Source organism: Opisthocomus hoazin, chromosome 12 (assembly GCF_030867145.1).
Source record: "Opisthocomus hoazin isolate bOpiHoa1 chromosome 12, bOpiHoa1.hap1, whole genome shotgun sequence".
Classification (NCBI taxonomy): domain Eukaryota; kingdom Metazoa; phylum Chordata; class Aves; order Opisthocomiformes; family Opisthocomidae; genus Opisthocomus; species Opisthocomus hoazin.
Genome location: NC_134425.1, coordinates 22903643 through 22919585, shown reverse-complemented (window position 1 = coordinate 22919585; position 15943 = coordinate 22903643). Strand labels below are relative to the sequence as shown.

Here is a 15943-nt window from a genome sequence, read left to right as displayed (position 1 = left end):
AAGACTGCTGCTCAGACAGGTGAGGTTTATGTGCAGAGTAGCTGTACAGGGAGACAGCCCCCGCTTCCCCGCTCTGCCATGCACCCGCCCCACAAGGAAACCACTCCTTTTCCCTTCGCCAGAACCGTCCCCGCCACCACCGGGAGAGATCCAGGGCTCAGGATGCGTAGGACGCCAGCAGCTCACCCTTAAACTGCTGGCACGGCAGGAACACGGCTGCGGCCAGCAGCACGGGCAGAGCTTGCCGCACAGCCCCGCGCTGACCCGCGGCACACAGCCCCAGGGTTCCCCCGACCTCTCGCGGGGCAGCAGAACGCAGGGCGGCGGGAGCGAGGACGAGCACGTGTTTTCAGCAATGGCGTCACACCACTCTCAACGTGAGAGATCCTCTGCTGCCTCACTTCTGCTCCCGTGGAAGGACGGCGGCTCTTCTTCCCAGGCCCAGGAAAGCCCTTGGCTCCAAGGAAGACGAGCAGAGGTGCAGCCATCACCCCCTCCCCACACCACGCAGCAGCCAGCCAGCCCCAGGGCAGGACCCGGCCAGGCTCCAGCAGTCCCGCCGTCACCTCCAGCGCGGCGCTGACCCAAGCACCGACCAGCTACAGGCGCAGCCGCTTGATATCCTCGCTGCGGAAGTCGATTCGCAGAGCCAGCACCTGCCGGACCTCGGCGGGGGTAAGGCGCCAGGTGAGCGGGCCCGAGTTTGGGCCCCAGTAATCCAGGATCTCCGTCACCTGGAGAGAGAGGAGAGCTGCAGGAGATGACAAGGCACGGACTGCCCTCGCAGGCAAGTTCAAACTCCGGCTACAGTCGCAGTATTTCCTGCCACCAAGCCCTGCATGCAAACACCCAACAGGCAAGGGGCAGCTCTGCCAACTTCTCCGTACCCCACAGGGGTGGCAGCATTGCGATGAGCCCAGTTAAATCCACGTGGAGTCCAGCTGGGGCTCCTGCAATCCCCCGGTGGAAGCAGACAAAGCGCAGCTCACCCTTTCCAGGTTGAGGATGGTGGCCATCTGGGAAAGACGGGCAAACTTGTCGCGGATGGTCCAGGTGGTGACTGTGGTGAGGTAGGCTATGAGAGACCTCAGCTCTTTGTCAAACTGCAGGCCGCCGAGCTGTGGGGACCGAGGGACCTCTGTTAACCCCCCGAGCATGCCCAGGGGCTGTGCCAAACTCACAACGAACAGATGTTTGGGGATCTCTGAGTGGGAGGCAGTTCGTCTCTGGCAGTTAGACCATTTATTGGAGGTTAAACTGGCTTACGTTTAGACCTATCTTGAAAGCCAGCCCCCTTATCGATGCAGGCTCTTTCCAGCCCCACCAGAAAACGCACTTTCTCCCTGTGTGTGCTAATGCGAGGTCTCCCTAAGCTGGCCACCAGCAGTGGCAGAGCTTCTCTGGGGGTAACATTTGCCTCTGCCCCTGCCCCACCCCGTGGAGGGTAACCAGGGTTTGGTGGTGGAGGGTTTGCAGCCCAGCAAGGGACTCTGCAGGAGAGAGGACGGTGTTTTGCTTACCCTGCTGAAGGTGGATTTGAGCAGCACTTTCTCCAGTTCGATGGCTATGAGACTGGTCATGAGACCAGTGAGGGTGTCGTAAATCACTGGAGACAGCCCAGCCTGGAAGCAGAAACCTGTGTCACGCTTGTTGGGAGCAACCGAGCACAGGGCCACAAAACCCAAGCCTATGAGAACTTTCAAACCAAGACCCATCACTTGCACGCTCAGCGGGTGGAAAGCACCCACAAAAGCGATCCAGGTATGCAGGGCCTGCAAGCAGGCTTTGAAAATTGCAGAAGGTGGGGAGCGACTGATCTTGAAGAGCCTCGCAAGGCGCCGGAGGACGTCTCTGTCTGCCGCGCCCTGAGCCGGGGAAGAGCTGGGCGATGCCACGTGGAGCTCTGGCAGGCTGCCACGTCCCCCTCTCTCACCTTGAACTCTGTCATCTGCTGTTCCAGGTTGACGATGAACTGCTGGACCCAGGGGTCATTAGCTTCATAGTCGCTGAACTCTTCCTGACAGGGAAATGCAAAAAGGGTTGTTTACGTGGCCCGCTGTGAAGAGAAGCAAATGGCCTGGAGGATGGGGAGGGAGCTCCGTCCCGGAGCAGCACCGCACCCCTCCCGCCTTCTGGAGCACCTCTCTAGCCAAATGCCCCTTTCAGGCTGGGGTGCAGAGAATGTTCCAGATATTTTAGTGCTGCTCTGTGCCAAGGAAACAGGGGAGAAGTGAAGGGAATGAGACAGCCGTTGCTCTGACTGCGCTGCTGTGCAGAGCGTGGAGAGTGCTGAAGTATGGCTGGGAACGGAGGATGCTGAGCCTTACCTCCTCGATGTTGTGCGAGACAGAGAGGAACAGGTTGATCCAGGGCTTCACCTGGGGTTTGATGGCTGTGCTGTTCAGCTCGTTGAGACCTTCCTGAGGGGGACAGAACGAGGAGAGGAGTGACTGAGCACAGCTAATGCCCAACGGCACACAACCTTTACAAGCCAGGCTCCCTTGCTGCAAGCTGGGACAACCAACCCACAGACCTGCACAGGAAACTGAACCCACAAGTCCCAGATCCCACACTCCTCTGGTGCTGGAGAGCTCTGAGGACACCACGAAGGCGAGAAGAGGAAGGAAGTTGGCCCAGAGGCTGCTTGTTGTGCTGACTTGCAGCCTGGTCTGAAGGGCTCGTGCTTCCCTAGCCCTGCCCGTGCTGCCACAGAGGTTTCCTGGCAGAAGAGAGGCGTTCAGTTCAGAGCCCACCGCGGCAGGGAAGGATGCAAACGCCAGCCTTCCCACTCAGCGCCAGCCAGGAGGACACTGCGGTTGGACTCAGCTGATGCCTCCCACCTCCAGCGCAGCTCGGCTCAGCAGGAGAAGCTAAAAGGAGGATAAAAGCTGTAACTGCAGTTAGCTCCCTGAATTAATCATAACCCCAGCACGCGCCATCTCCCCCGAGCAGCACGTTGTCAGCAAAGGCTGTTCTGTCCGCTTTGATGCTAGAGAGCTCTCTGAAAGCCCTCCCCGGCCAACCACCCCCACTTGGCTCAGCAAGATGTCAAGAAAGCTCACCCAACACGAAACTATTCAGGTACCGACACCACCTGGCATTTGATGAAAGTTTTTAAAAAAAATTTTGGCATTTCTGAGCGGGCCCTGCTGGCAATTGCCCTTTTCCAAGGCAAATTCAATGTGTGCATGACTCAGGCAGCGCAGGAGCTTGCCGCTAAGCCTCTTGATTGCTTTGCAGCCTGTTTTAATACTGCACTAGCGCTAGACTGGAGAGTTTTACTCCTTACGGACGAGCTTTTTGGTTTCGATGCCGACCACAAGCCTCAAGAGGGTCTGCTGGCAATACCAGGCTGAAGGCATCTGACTGCAGCAAACTGCAAAGCCAAATGAAAAATGGTCCAGGCCTTCAGTGAAGTACAAAGCTGATGGCAAACCTGCCTTGAAATGTTGTGGTTTGCTTGGTTTCTTTCCACAGAACGTATCAGGTCTTCCTGCTCCCCTCCCTGCCAGAGACCACCGCAAAATTTTAGGGCAACAGGCCCCAGCATGCCGCACGAGACAGTGGATTTAGCCAGAGAGCCTTCTGCCCCATGCCAGGGATTATTTCCATTTGGGAAAGGAGAAGAAACCTGAGAGAAGAGCAGCTGCTCCTCTACCAACCCCGCGAGGCTGTGGACAACCTGACAACGTGCTGTGCCACAAGGGAGAATGGAGGGGATGGAAATGCTATTAGTATTTCTTCCCCTGAAAATGCTGAACCAACTGCGACTCTGTGCTGAGCGAAGACAAATGGAGCAATGTTCCTTCTGGCTCTGCAGCTGCTTCCAGTGCTTTTTACGCAGCCGCCAGCTGGTGCAGCTGTGCAAACGGGCTGGATTCGTTTCCATGCCTCAAAGGTGACTGAGCTGCTCCCTCCTGTGCCCCTACCCAGCCATGTCCCAGGCCCTGAGCTGAAATTATTCCCGCCTGAACTCTCCCTGCAGACACCAGCCAGCCGGTGTCGGAGGCCGGCAGCAACTCAGTGAGACGCTCACCTGCAGCAGGTCACGAAATTTGTTGGAGACGGCAGCCATGTCCGAGAGGCAGCTGTCAATCTTGGCCTGCGCTTGCTCCCCCCCGAAGCCTTGGCTAAGCAGTTTGCCGCAGTCGCTCTGCGGGGAAGAAGAGATCCACAAGTAAGTTGCAAATTAATAACCTGGGCTGTTTCAATCCCTTCATGTTGCTGAGCTCTGGCTGCCCACCAGCATGTTGCAGGCTAGGACAGACGCCAAACTCTTGCCCCCGTGAAGACAGAGGCTGCTGACTCCGGGTGGGGCGAGGACAGGAGGAAGGGGCCCGTGAAGACAGAGGCTGCTGACTCCGGGTGGGGCGAGGACAGGAGGAAGGGGAGCCAGGGGCTATCTAGTCCAGCACCAGAGAACCACAGCTTCTCACGTTTTATTCCACTGTCTCCCGGCCTGTGCTGGAGGAACTGGTATTTCCAGCTAGACCAAGTTCCGCTACCTGTCAGCCGGGGATTGCTCTGCCAGCTCAAAATTGCTTCCCTAGGGCTGGAGGGCAAACACCTCAGGAATCTGGGCACAGCAAAGTCCGAAGTCTGGAGGGTTTATTTGACACCCCAAGGGAGGGTATTACAAATTTGGTTACAGAAAAAACAAACAAAGAATCTAGACCGCACCTCCAAAGTCTTCTTTAGGGTCATGATGTTTTCGCTGCAGACTTCCACGTTGTTTAAGGTCACCTGGAAAAAAACAACAAAGCAAACCCAAGTAGAATTCATTGCACTATTTGCCAGCACCACAGCCCCAAGTCCTCACGTTCTCTCCATGTAGCCACAACACCACAAGCTGAAATGCAAATATTTAAGGGGACAGAGGTGCTACCGTGTGATCAAAGCACTGCAGATTCATGGAGCTGCAAGTAACGTAAAGGAGCACATGTGCTGAACTCACAGCTAGTACAAAGTCTGAGTTAGTTCACTTCTTTTCCTCATTGTTCTGTCCACAGTGCTGCAGCCAAGCCCCAGTTGTGGGTCACTGCTAGAAAAGAGGATATACCCCCAACTTTCTGTGACTGTGTCATGAAGAACAACAGACCAGGAGTGGCTGGAGGTGATGGTTTAGACGCTGTGTCCAGAGAAGCAGGGGAGGGCAGGAGGAATCGGCACCCCTCCTGCCAGATGAGCGTCTGTTCTTCACCAAACAGACTGTTCTCTACCTGCTGAAGCTGAACTAAATGTCAGTATAAGGCTGGGGTTTGTGCAGACAGGGAAATAAGGCAAGCTGACAGGTGAATGTAGAATTCCAGCGGGAGAACTGACATTTTAAGCACTTTGCTTCAAGAAATGCAGAAGCCTGTAACCAAGAATTTAATGAAATGGAAGAGTTCAGTCCCTCCTGCTCCCTTTGTGGCCTTCTCTCCTTGTACAGAGAAAGTTCCAAGGAGCCTCTTCAGCACTGGGTTTTCAAAGCAACTCACAGAGCAGGAGGCAAGTCAGGGTGAGCCAGCCCTTCTCTGCAGTGCTCCCGGGGTCTCTGCCCACAGGTCTGCTCAAACAGCAGGGCTGGCTGAGAGCAGACAGCGATCCAGAGTCGCTCTTCTAGCGAGGTCTTTTCTGCAATGTACGGTTTATACAGCATCCCACCATGGGGAAGGACATGCTACGCTGCAGAAGACAGGAGCGATGGCCCTTCAAATGCTCTCCACAGGGTCTCTAATGCTCACTGCCATGTTCTGCCCTGCTCAAGCACGTGCAGAGTTGCAGCGCTGCTGTTAGGAGGAGGAGACAGGAGGATCTTGCAGGCCAAGCAGAGCAGACGAGCCTGCTCTAATGGAAACGCTCTGATCTGATCAGCGAGAACAAAGGAGCCCGGAGCTTGGGCCAGGAAACTTTGTCATCTAGAGGAAGGTACGGATGAGATGCTCTCACACCACCTTTGTGCAGAGCCTGTGAAGAACGGGATTGACAGAAGCCTCAAAACAGCACAGACTCTTCCCCAGCCTGGAGGGAATCATCACCACAGCAGCCTAAGAGGCAGCCACAGGATCATACCTGGCCAGGCCTGGTGTGGAGGCTCTACAAACATGAAGTGAGGTAGAAGCGTCTACCAGCCACCCAAATCCAAGCCACCCACCATGCCTGAACAGGTTTTCAGGTCTTCTGAACATGTGGTAGTCGCACCAATCCCCTTCCCAAGAGCTCCCCATTGTCTTTCCCCTCACCCCAACTCACTCCACACCAGAACAGCCACCAAACCCACCAGAAAGGACTGCTTGGCCTCGTCGGTGCTTTCAATGCCTTTGGTATCAAACTTGCCCTGCTGCAGGGTGCTGTGCATGATGTTCACGGCACTGGTCACCCCTCTCTGGAAGTCCTGGAAGGTCGTGGCTGGAAAGCCCTGCTTCAGCTTGTTGTATAGAACCTCCCTACAGGACAAACAGAACATACCAGGGCTTAGAGCAAAGACTGCAAGCCACAGCAGAGTTGTGCTCCGTGACACGGGACAGCACTCTGGCTGAGCTGTGACCTGAGCAAGGTGACTGGAACGCCGCAGGGACAACGGACAGCATCTAAAGGACACAAGGCTGAAATAAAACCACAACCTGAGCTTTCCCCAAAATGCTGCCTGCAGCTGTCTTCTGTCTTCAGTCACAGTTCTCCACTCCCATGCTGGGATAAAAAACAGGAGCAGGACAATTTCTGCAGGCTCACCCCAAGTTCAGGTTACTAAGCAATCTCACTGGCAGCCCAGAGAACAACTAGGGGTGACTGTGCACCATCAAGCAGGGCAGCACTCCAATACCGCATGGTGACTGGGTCTCATAGGGATTTTGGGCCATGAAGTTGCTTTTTCTTTCATATGTCCATTTGTCCTACAGGTGACCACCACTGCTGTGAGAGAAACACGCCCAGCTCCAGCTTCCCACACCACACCTGATGCTGCTCGCCACCAGCATCTTCCATGGAGATAAGAAACCAGTTTCAAAGGCGGCGAACACGAGGAAGACCATCTGACAGCAAACACGGTTTGCAGAACGGGAAGCGGAGGCAAGCTACAATGAACCTGGTGTGTTTTCATTACCTGAAGTCAGACTCCAGCTCGGTGGTGGAGTGGTTGATCATGGCACAGAGACAGTCTATGCTGGAGCTGGACAGAGCACGCCCAATGCACTTCTTCACTATGTAAAACACATCATCCACCATGCTGGAGGTGAGCTGGCCCTTCTCGTAGCTGTCCATGGCAACAGCCTGCAAAGAAAGCTGTCTCAGCGCGTGAAGGTGCCCTCAGAGCGGTGCTGTGAGACCGAACTGCCAGCCTGCCCGTTCCACCCTGAGCTGAACTGCACTGTGCGTGGGCTGGCACCGCTCATCCTAGTTTGCAGTAGCCCACAGACCTGGAAGATCTGGCTCAGGAAGATGCTCCGGGGTATGTCTGGAGTCAAAGTTCAGAAACAACCACCTTTTTTTTTTTTTTTCCAAAGCCAAGGGAAACAAAAGACCTTCCCAGCAGCTGCAGATCTGCTACGTACTCATCTCCCTCCCCAGGGATGTTCAGCAGAGGACCGTGCAGCACATGCAGAGGTCTCAGCCGCTGGCAGAGCACTGAGTTGCAAGCAGCCGTCTGAGCCCTACCTTGTTGACAGTCTCCCTCATGAAGTATTCCTCCATGGTGATGTAGTAGCCAATGAGCTCTTGCATGGTGCGGCTCAGTAGACAGTTGTTAAGCAGCTTGTCGAGGTATTTCTGATGCTCTACAAAAAACAAAAGAGAACCATCAGCAGGCACCAAGCGCCAGAAAGCAGTTCCAATTAATTCCCCTGCTGTCTGTCTCACAAGCACCCAATGGACACAAGCCTGCAAAGCCCAACCTGGAATAAATTGCAGGCCTCGACTGTGGAGCTGATATTGCTAAGCTGACTTTTGCAGGTAACAGAAGCAATTTCCAGAGCTCCGTGGAGTACCAAAACCCTGAGCCTGTTCTCCCTGTGGTCTCTACCTTTAGGATCTGTACCTGCAGTGATCAAAGGGCCCTCCCTCTCTTCGGGGATCGCGTTTATTACGCTGTGCAGTCATTCCTAAGGTTGCTTTCCCTGTTAGAGGGAACAACCAGTGCTAAAAACAGACTTGAGAAGGCCAGGCTACACAATCCTCTTCCACAGAGCGCTCCCAAAGCGTCTTTGTAGATCCTGTATCCCTCTGCTCTGCCAGTAACTCAGATATATTTCTGGCTGCAAGGAGCAGTGCGCCTGCAAGTATTGGTATTCAAGGTGTTACCTTGCTTTACCTCCTCTGAAGCCATCGAGTCTCCCACCTCAAAATCAGATATTATTCGTCGCTTGATGAACCTCAAGTAGAGCTCACTGCGGGCATTCATCAGGGTGACTTCCGTTAAAATAGGGTCAAGTTCCCTGGAAGGGACATAGCAAGAATCAAGGCTGCAAGACTACAAAAGGAGAGGCACTAATTTAATAAGAAGCATGTTCTCTGTTCGCTTCCTGTGAGATCAATACTGGCCCTTTCCATCTGTGTCGTCGAGTGGCAAAGCTCAGCAGAATAACTGGTACGTGCAAAGAATGCACATACAACCAAAACATCCTGAAAAAATCATTACAGAGAAGCTTCTTTTTTCCTCACAGATGTGAGAACCACCACACCAAAATCACAGCAGTAAGGACTGCAAGGCTCTCAGCAACCTCATATAACTTCAAAATTAACCCTGTTTTGAGTGGGAGGTTGGACTAGACACCTCTGGGCGTTCTTTCCTACCTCAGTTTTGCTATGATTCTGCAAGCCCTACATGGCCAGTGCTAGAAATGCCTGGTGCCTGCCACCTCCATACGAGTGCTCTTGTGCACAGATTCATGTGTTTCTCTGAAAATAATGAAGAATCTGTTTAAGCTCAACAGCTCAGGAAACACAAGACCAAGAAAGCATATGACAATGCAGAACATGGTGTTCAGATCAGAGATGACTATGAAAAAAAAAGACTGTCACATCAGCAGCTTTCTCATCAGTGTACACAAAAGAATGTCACAAACCCTGCTCAAAGCCTTACGACACACAAGTGGGACAAGGAACCATTACCTTTATTTTACAGATGAAAAAGCAAAAGCTCAGAAAACCTGGGATGCATGCACAGTTGCTCAGAGCAAATAATACGTGGATCTTTACGTTTCTGCTGAAATTTTGGTCACGCAGGCTCATAGACAGACCTCGCTTGAGGAATGCAAGTTTTCTTTCAAGGCACACTGAGAAGTCACGCAATGCCAGAAGGGCTGGGTGCACTTTCAAACGGCCTTACTTCAGGGCTACGCAAATACTTCAGATAAAAAGACAAGGAGGGAGATTGGAAGGACTTCAGTTCATTAGCAAGAAACTGATGTTACAGTCACCGCAGCAGTGGTACAGATTAAATAGGACCCGAAGATTTATTCCTGATTCCGCACAAATTGTCTGCCCATTCTGTGGGCTCCGAAGACTGCACTCTGACTGTCAGAAGGTGGTGAGCACAGGCAATTAAAGTCTCAGTCCTTCATGTGCAGTGATATTGCCAGCCCTCCAGCAATGTTTAGGGCCGAGGCTCAAAAGTAATGAGTAAGCAAAATAAAGCAGCACCACAGAAGCTGCCTTTATAAAAGGGCAGTGAAGGGCACCTAATAATTGGATTTTATGCCTTAGTAGTCACAAGCCATCTGGAAGACTGGGAGAGTTATCTAAATGCTAAGTAGTGTTAATAACGGCTCAAGAGTGGAAGGTTAGAGAGCAAAAAGAGGTGTTATTTGTACCTTGGTTCGATCTTCTCTGCAGAAGAACTTCTCATCATGCTATTCTGAACTTGCTGGAACTGCAAGCACAAAAAATGGGAGAGTCATCAAAGTCTTTGCTGGTGACTTGGAGTTAACAGCCGCTTCTCGTGCTGTAGCCTAAAGAGGTGCTTACTCAGGGGGCGTGATAGGAATGCTTTGCAGGAAGCACTGCCAGAGAAGGGAACCGCATCAGTTCACCTCCTCCTCGAGGACAGAGCTCAGCCTGCCAGGGAGGGCGGTGACATAGAGGCACCAAGGTACGTAACCGTGAGACAGCCACAGCGGCCCTGCAGCTAACAGACAGAAGGAGGAACAAGACAGCGGGGGAAGGCATACCGAAAGCACCCTCCAGACCTGCAGAGTGAAGAATCCTGTGCCCAAGGTCCATTTACTATACTCCAAATGAACCCTTCTCTGCAACAGAATGGGTAGCTACAGGCTGGACCTCTTCAGCCATCAGTGCAAATACGGAGTAAAGCAAGGTTTCTATCAGTACGCAAGGTCAGACTTGGCAGTCTATGGCAGTCGGAGCCCCACAGAGCTGGACGGAGGCTGCAGTTGGCCGTGTCAGGCAGCCTCCCACCCCTCTTACCTGCCTGTGATAGTCTCTCTCTTTGACGAACTTGTCCACTACTTTCTCCACCTGCCGGTCGCACTCCACTTGCAGGTGCTTGATGAGAGTGTACAGCCTCCCTGGCCCATAGTAGGTCTCCACAATGGGCTGGTGGGTCTCCACAACGCGAGCAATCCCTGCACAGAGAGGGGAAGCACAGAAGAGAGACTCAAGCAGGAGTTTCCATCCAGTCTGGACCCAGAGCAGAGCTACACAGGTCCACAGACAGGACCTGACAAGGGATCATTCACTCCTTAGATAAACAGCTTAGACTGTCCAGCCACTCTCTAGTGCCTCACTGAAGGCCTGTCATTACCACCCCTCATTCCACAACACCTTCTCTCTCCACATGACACCTTCCATTCTCTCCACTGTTTATTGCAAGGCTGCAGTGCAAATCTCCGGGTGCAGAAGCCATCTCTCTTCCTAAAGAGAGCTCCCGTCATGCGACGTGTGTCAGCTCTCCTAGCCACTAAGATATAAGGTATGAAGGTATGATGCTTCCACAGGAGAAAGCCACAAGAGCTAAACCTGGCAGGGGGCATAACTGCCACCCAAACCCAGTCTCGCCTTTCAGCACCTGCCAGGTTACGGGAGAACAGCAGTGCTAGGAAAATCAGCCTAGGGAAAGCTCTGCTCTTATCTGCCATGCAGATGCCCAAGAGAGCAAGCATTAGCAAAGGCGAGACCTCCCTGGAGATAAAGCTCATCTCCAAGGACGTATCTCTACAATATTGCTTTCTTCTCGCAAACTCTCTACTCCAAGAGTTAGCAAAGCTGCCCCTCTTTTGACGCTACTGCCAAGAAAGCCTTGGCGGCTCCGAAGGCCTACAGCAGCAGCAAGGGTGCTGGGCTGGAGAGTGACTTGGCGGTGGTGCAGCCCGGAATTATAGCAGACTTAATAGAGAAGGCAGTTAATCACCGTGGTATCTCAATTACTGGTTTTGGCAACGTTCCCTCAGAGCCTTCATATTCCCTTCTCTCCCTTCCCTCCCTGCTTCCAGGCTCCTGCGGTCCTCCTTGAAGAGCCAGGCCTGGAGGCATCAACAGCTGCTCGGTCTTCAGAGATCTGATTTTTGTTGTCTGGAGAGCTCTGCATGCCTGAAGGAGCCTCCAGGGAATGCCCATTTGTTCTGAGGATGCAGAGAACAGGGAGAGTCTGATTCCTGGAGGAAGCCGACAAATCCTTTGCAAATTGACGTTGCACCTGTGCAAGCTGTACGTAGGAAAGCTTGCTTATTGTATGCCCGCTCCTGGCTGCAAAAAAGTCTGTTAGTCGCCTCCCTGTCCACCTCTAGCATGACACTCCCACAGCTCTAAGGAGAAGGAAGCATTTTGTGCTCTCCTGGAGCTAAAATGAGAAGCATTTAACCTGATGGACAATCTCATCACAGACTACTTTCAAACCATCAGCAAAGAGGAAAGGAAGATCACCTTCGAAGAGGAGTGTCAGGGTGTCCGCAAAGATGACAGCAGCTCGCCGGTCACTCATGTCTGTCCCCATCACCAGCTGCAAGTTGTCTTCTGCTTTGTTGGCCACCTGCATGACAACAGGACCAGTCAGCTGGCAACACTCAAAGATATTCTTCATCCCGCAGGGTGGTCCTCTGTCACTTGCCGTGTAGAGCTTTTGCTGGCCTTCCCACTGCTGTTATTCCTCCTTTGAATAGGAGCAACCTTTCCTCTCTTACGGAAAATTCAAGGATCAAGGGGATGCAGAACCTTGTTCTTCTCTTTCCAGGCTCCCTTGTATGACTTTTAAGCAGGTACAAAGAGCAAGACACAGAAGCAGAAGCCAGCCAGCCAGCCAGCGGGATCTATATTCAGACACCAAAAAGCCCATCCCAGGATGCAAAACACAGGAAGAGAGATGAACTAAGGCCAGTGCTGGTTTCTAAGATTAGCAACCCAGAGCCAAGATCTCCCTCCACAAGATCTGTTGACAGACACTGGGTTTTGATTTCCCCTAAGAGCCCAGACAGGTCACAGTATGTTTCACAGAATCCGTTACCTGCTTGCAGAGGTACTCCGAGAACTTGCTCAGCCCCTCTTCATGTAAGCCTAGCAGAGGAAAGATCTTGAAGAACCGTTCCACCTGGGGCAAGTCTCCCTGCTTCATAGCTGTGTCAAATTTCTCTGTGACAATTGTCTTCAGGCGCTGCTCTGCTTCCTGCAGGAGCTTCAGGTTGGCATCAATTATGCCCCCTGGTCAAAAGGACAGAAAAGAAAGGGAAAAGTGACAGCACAACGTTCGTACTGTACCAAGGGCTATTTTTTTTCCCAGGAAAGCCACCAACACTGTGCAGCCCTAGGGTTAGAAGGCAGAAGACATGCTGGAATTCCTCTAGAGGCTAAGAAAGACAGGTACCTGTGTGATGTACACACAGCTAATGTCGTGGTCTTGCATGGAGGATGTGAACACATCGACCGGGACTTTTCTTTTAGGGATCAAGCAATTTACTCCTTCATTTGCAGTTGTTCTCCTTGGTAGCACACTGTAACACTGTAGCAGTTCTCCCTGACAGAGCCTTCTCCCTCACTTCTTTTGTTGTTCACATTTTGTCCTTCGCCTAGTCAGCACCTGAAATGCTATTAAACCCTCCTTTCAATTAATGACAATTCAAACCTAATAACACTTCAAAAATGTTCATCTCTACATTACTCTATAAGATACTAAAATCTTTCGCTAGCATTAGATCTTCTGCTTTGTCTACTGAGTTGGGGCCATCTGCCATGGGAAATCATGCAGCCTCTAGTTATCTACTGGAAAGGTGACTTCTCGGCTTCTCCTCACGAACAGTACTTACCTTCCTTGCCCTGACGACTGAGCTCAATCACTGATTTGTCCAGAGACAGATAGCGATGGATATGAGCTGCTGCTTGCTCGTAATCTTCATTTCGCAGGGCTGTTTGAACTCCATCCATGCAGAACTTCAGGTCAAGGATGTCATCAGCTCTCTGAATGGCCTGATAGAGTCGATTCTGCAAGAAAGTTAACCAGTAAGGCTTCCTGCTGCGGGCGGGACCAGGGAAAGAGAATTATGAGGAGAAGACAGCATGGGGGTAAAAGGGAAGAAACAGACCGAAGCGATTTGTTAATGGTTGGACCTTCAAGGTCTCCTCCAAACTAAAAGATTCTGTGATTCTATGACACTTCTCTACGCAATAAACAACTACGTAAGCAGAAACCCCAAACTACTTAAAAATTTGTAAGACAGTAGCTCTGAAAGAGGAACAGCATTTGTCAAAACTCAAACTGAACTCAGAGGCCATACTCCACTTTAACAAGCGAGCAGAGCTATAACCACACATTATCTGTTTTGATTTGAGCAGTTGGGACTTGACGCCTCTTAGCCTGTCTCTGCACAAAGAATATAACAGCCCAGATTCCTGACCAGTCTTGGGTGACAATGACCATTGCCACTGTCGTAAACACTGCAATAATTGACAGAAGAGTGCTAACACAGATTAACCTCAGCTTATTCACCATATTCTACCAGGAGCTGCATGGACAGAAGGGGATGCTGGAGAACCAGCCGCTACATGAAAAACTGTATGCGCTGTTTACTCTTGTACCCTGCAATATCCAGGAGCCCAGCAAGACACCGCTACCTAACAGTACTAGAAAATGCTAAAACAAAGAACGAGCCCACCTGCCCACCAAAGAAAAAAGCACATTTCTCTACCGCGCGGTGAGCACATGAGCAGACAGAGCATGGCTTGGTGGTGATAAGTCCCAAACACCCCCTCGGTCCAGTCACCTTGGCAAGGTCAAGCTGGCGGACTTTACTGCTGACATTCTCAGCCAGGTTACAGGTGAAGGTGATCATCCCTGCCAACTGCTGGGCATCCCCCTCGATAAGCTGCAAATTCGGGCTGGGAACACAAGCAAATTGAACATGAGATGCAAATATTAAGTAGTTGGATGGTCTGCAAGAGCAGCGTGGTTCTTCCTCCAAACCCAAACGCTCCTGTCAGTAACAGTATCTCTTCTTTCATGGCTCTCCTACAGCAGCAAAACATCAAAATCAAACAGGCTGCTGTGGAAGAGGCTGCACAGACAGACTAACGACTGTCTCGCTACCAGGCAGGGCATGAAGGAGCCACTGAGGCTTTAAGATACTCTCTACTTCTGAAGTGGAAGATGAAGACTGTAAACTTGTGCTCCAAGCTCCTACTAGACACAAGGCCACTTAGGACGACTTTCCAGACTGCTTGCACAAGCTCGCCACGAAGAGGCAGTAATATTTGTCCACACCTGTAAACAGCCTGGCACAAGACATCTGATCCAAGCACTGATGCCGAAACCTGACAATCGCTGGGGCGAGGCCTTCAAAGAACTGCTCAGCCTATGCCAAAATGGGTCAGTCTGTCTACGGGCGCAGCAGTTCCCTCTGTTAGTGCCGCTGAGAAGAACTGGGATGAGGATCCAGCTACTTCCCGCTACCACAAACTGATCTGAAGTCTGACGTTTTCTGAGAATGAGCGTGCTTCCCTCACAACACCGACACGAGCTCTCATGCCATGCAGCAAGCAGGGAGGTGCTGCGCAGTGTGCAGAAGCAAAAAGAAGGGGAGACGGTGGGGATCACTAACCCCATGCGATGCACCGCAACCATCTTGTTCTCTATAGTGCTTTGCTGTTCCAGGAGGGCGTCCAGCTCTTCCTGCACGACTTTCTGAAAGAAAAGGACAGAGGAAATCTTGCGTGGCTTCAGCTCTCCTCCGGGCCGGCGGCCTACATCCAAGCCAAGCGCACACAGCCAGCGAGGTGTCGGCGCTTCCAGGAGCTCAGACAACAACTAAACCCTTCCTGAGGTCTCATTTTAACCCTGTAAATATCAACGCCATTTCAAATCATCAGTTGTGCAAACCTCATTTCACAAATTTTAAGTCAGCCAACCCACAAACTCCTCCCCCGGCCCGAGGACCCCGAACCCGGGGGCTGCCCGCGCTTCGGGCACGCCAGTCCCGCGGAGGCGGCACCACCGGGGGACGGCTGAGCCCGGGTTGCATCTCCCTGAGAAGGATCCGGGAGCAGTGACAAAGAGGCACCCGCAGGCCGGAGGACCCGCCGCCTCCCGGGCCGGCCCGCCCCGCCACACACCTCCTCCTCACACAGCCGGCTGTAGGCGGCCTCCAGGTCTGCCAGGTCGGTCAGCGACTGAATCCGCTCCGTGGAGAGGGCGGAGGCGGCCGAGCCGCCGCTCTCCCCCCTCGGGCCCGGCGCCGTGGCCGCCGCCATCTTGGGGTGCAGCTGACGCGTTGGGACCGCCGTGAGGCCCTTCGGGGCTGCCCGGGGCGGTGCCTGAACGCTTGCGGCCGCTCAGCTCCGCCTGGTAGGGCGGGAGTCTCACGATCCCCGGCGCTCTGCGCTAAAAGACGTCTGGGATTTATTTTTTTGGAGGCTCTTTGTACGGGGAGCGGCTGCCGTCTCTCAGTGATCGTTCAGGCGCTGTTCCGGACAGCCTCCCCCACCTCACGGTCGCGCGCGCCGGGCCTCGCAGAAAGCCCCTGCCAGG

The 15943-nt window shown here is 52.7% G+C and overlaps 1 protein-coding gene across 2 annotated transcripts; it reads right to left on the bottom strand.

Annotated features, from left to right (window-relative positions):
* Positions 1-26: 26 nt before the first annotated feature.
* COG4 (component of oligomeric golgi complex 4) lies at positions 27-15673 on the bottom strand. Of its 2 annotated transcripts, XM_075433727.1 has the most exons (19): positions 15529-15673; positions 15018-15100; positions 14184-14298; positions 13230-13404; positions 12434-12627; positions 11857-11962; positions 10402-10559; positions 9789-9847; positions 8278-8411; positions 7636-7754; positions 7085-7251; positions 6263-6428; positions 4681-4743; positions 4037-4153; positions 2328-2420; positions 1934-2017; positions 1521-1622; positions 990-1118; positions 27-734 (listed from the first exon to the last, which is right to left on the bottom strand). In XM_075433727.1, the coding sequence occupies exons 1-19, from the start codon at positions 15664-15666 to the stop codon at positions 600-602; spliced, it is 2337 nt and encodes a 778-aa protein (XP_075289842.1). In that variant the 5' UTR covers positions 15667-15673; the 3' UTR covers positions 27-599. The 2 variants fall into 2 exon arrangements, with proteins under 2 accessions (XP_075289842.1, XP_075289843.1); XM_075433728.1 differs by lacking the exons at positions 14184-14298; positions 15529-15673 and having other exon boundaries at positions 15018-15096.
* Positions 15674-15943: the final 270 nt, after the last annotated feature.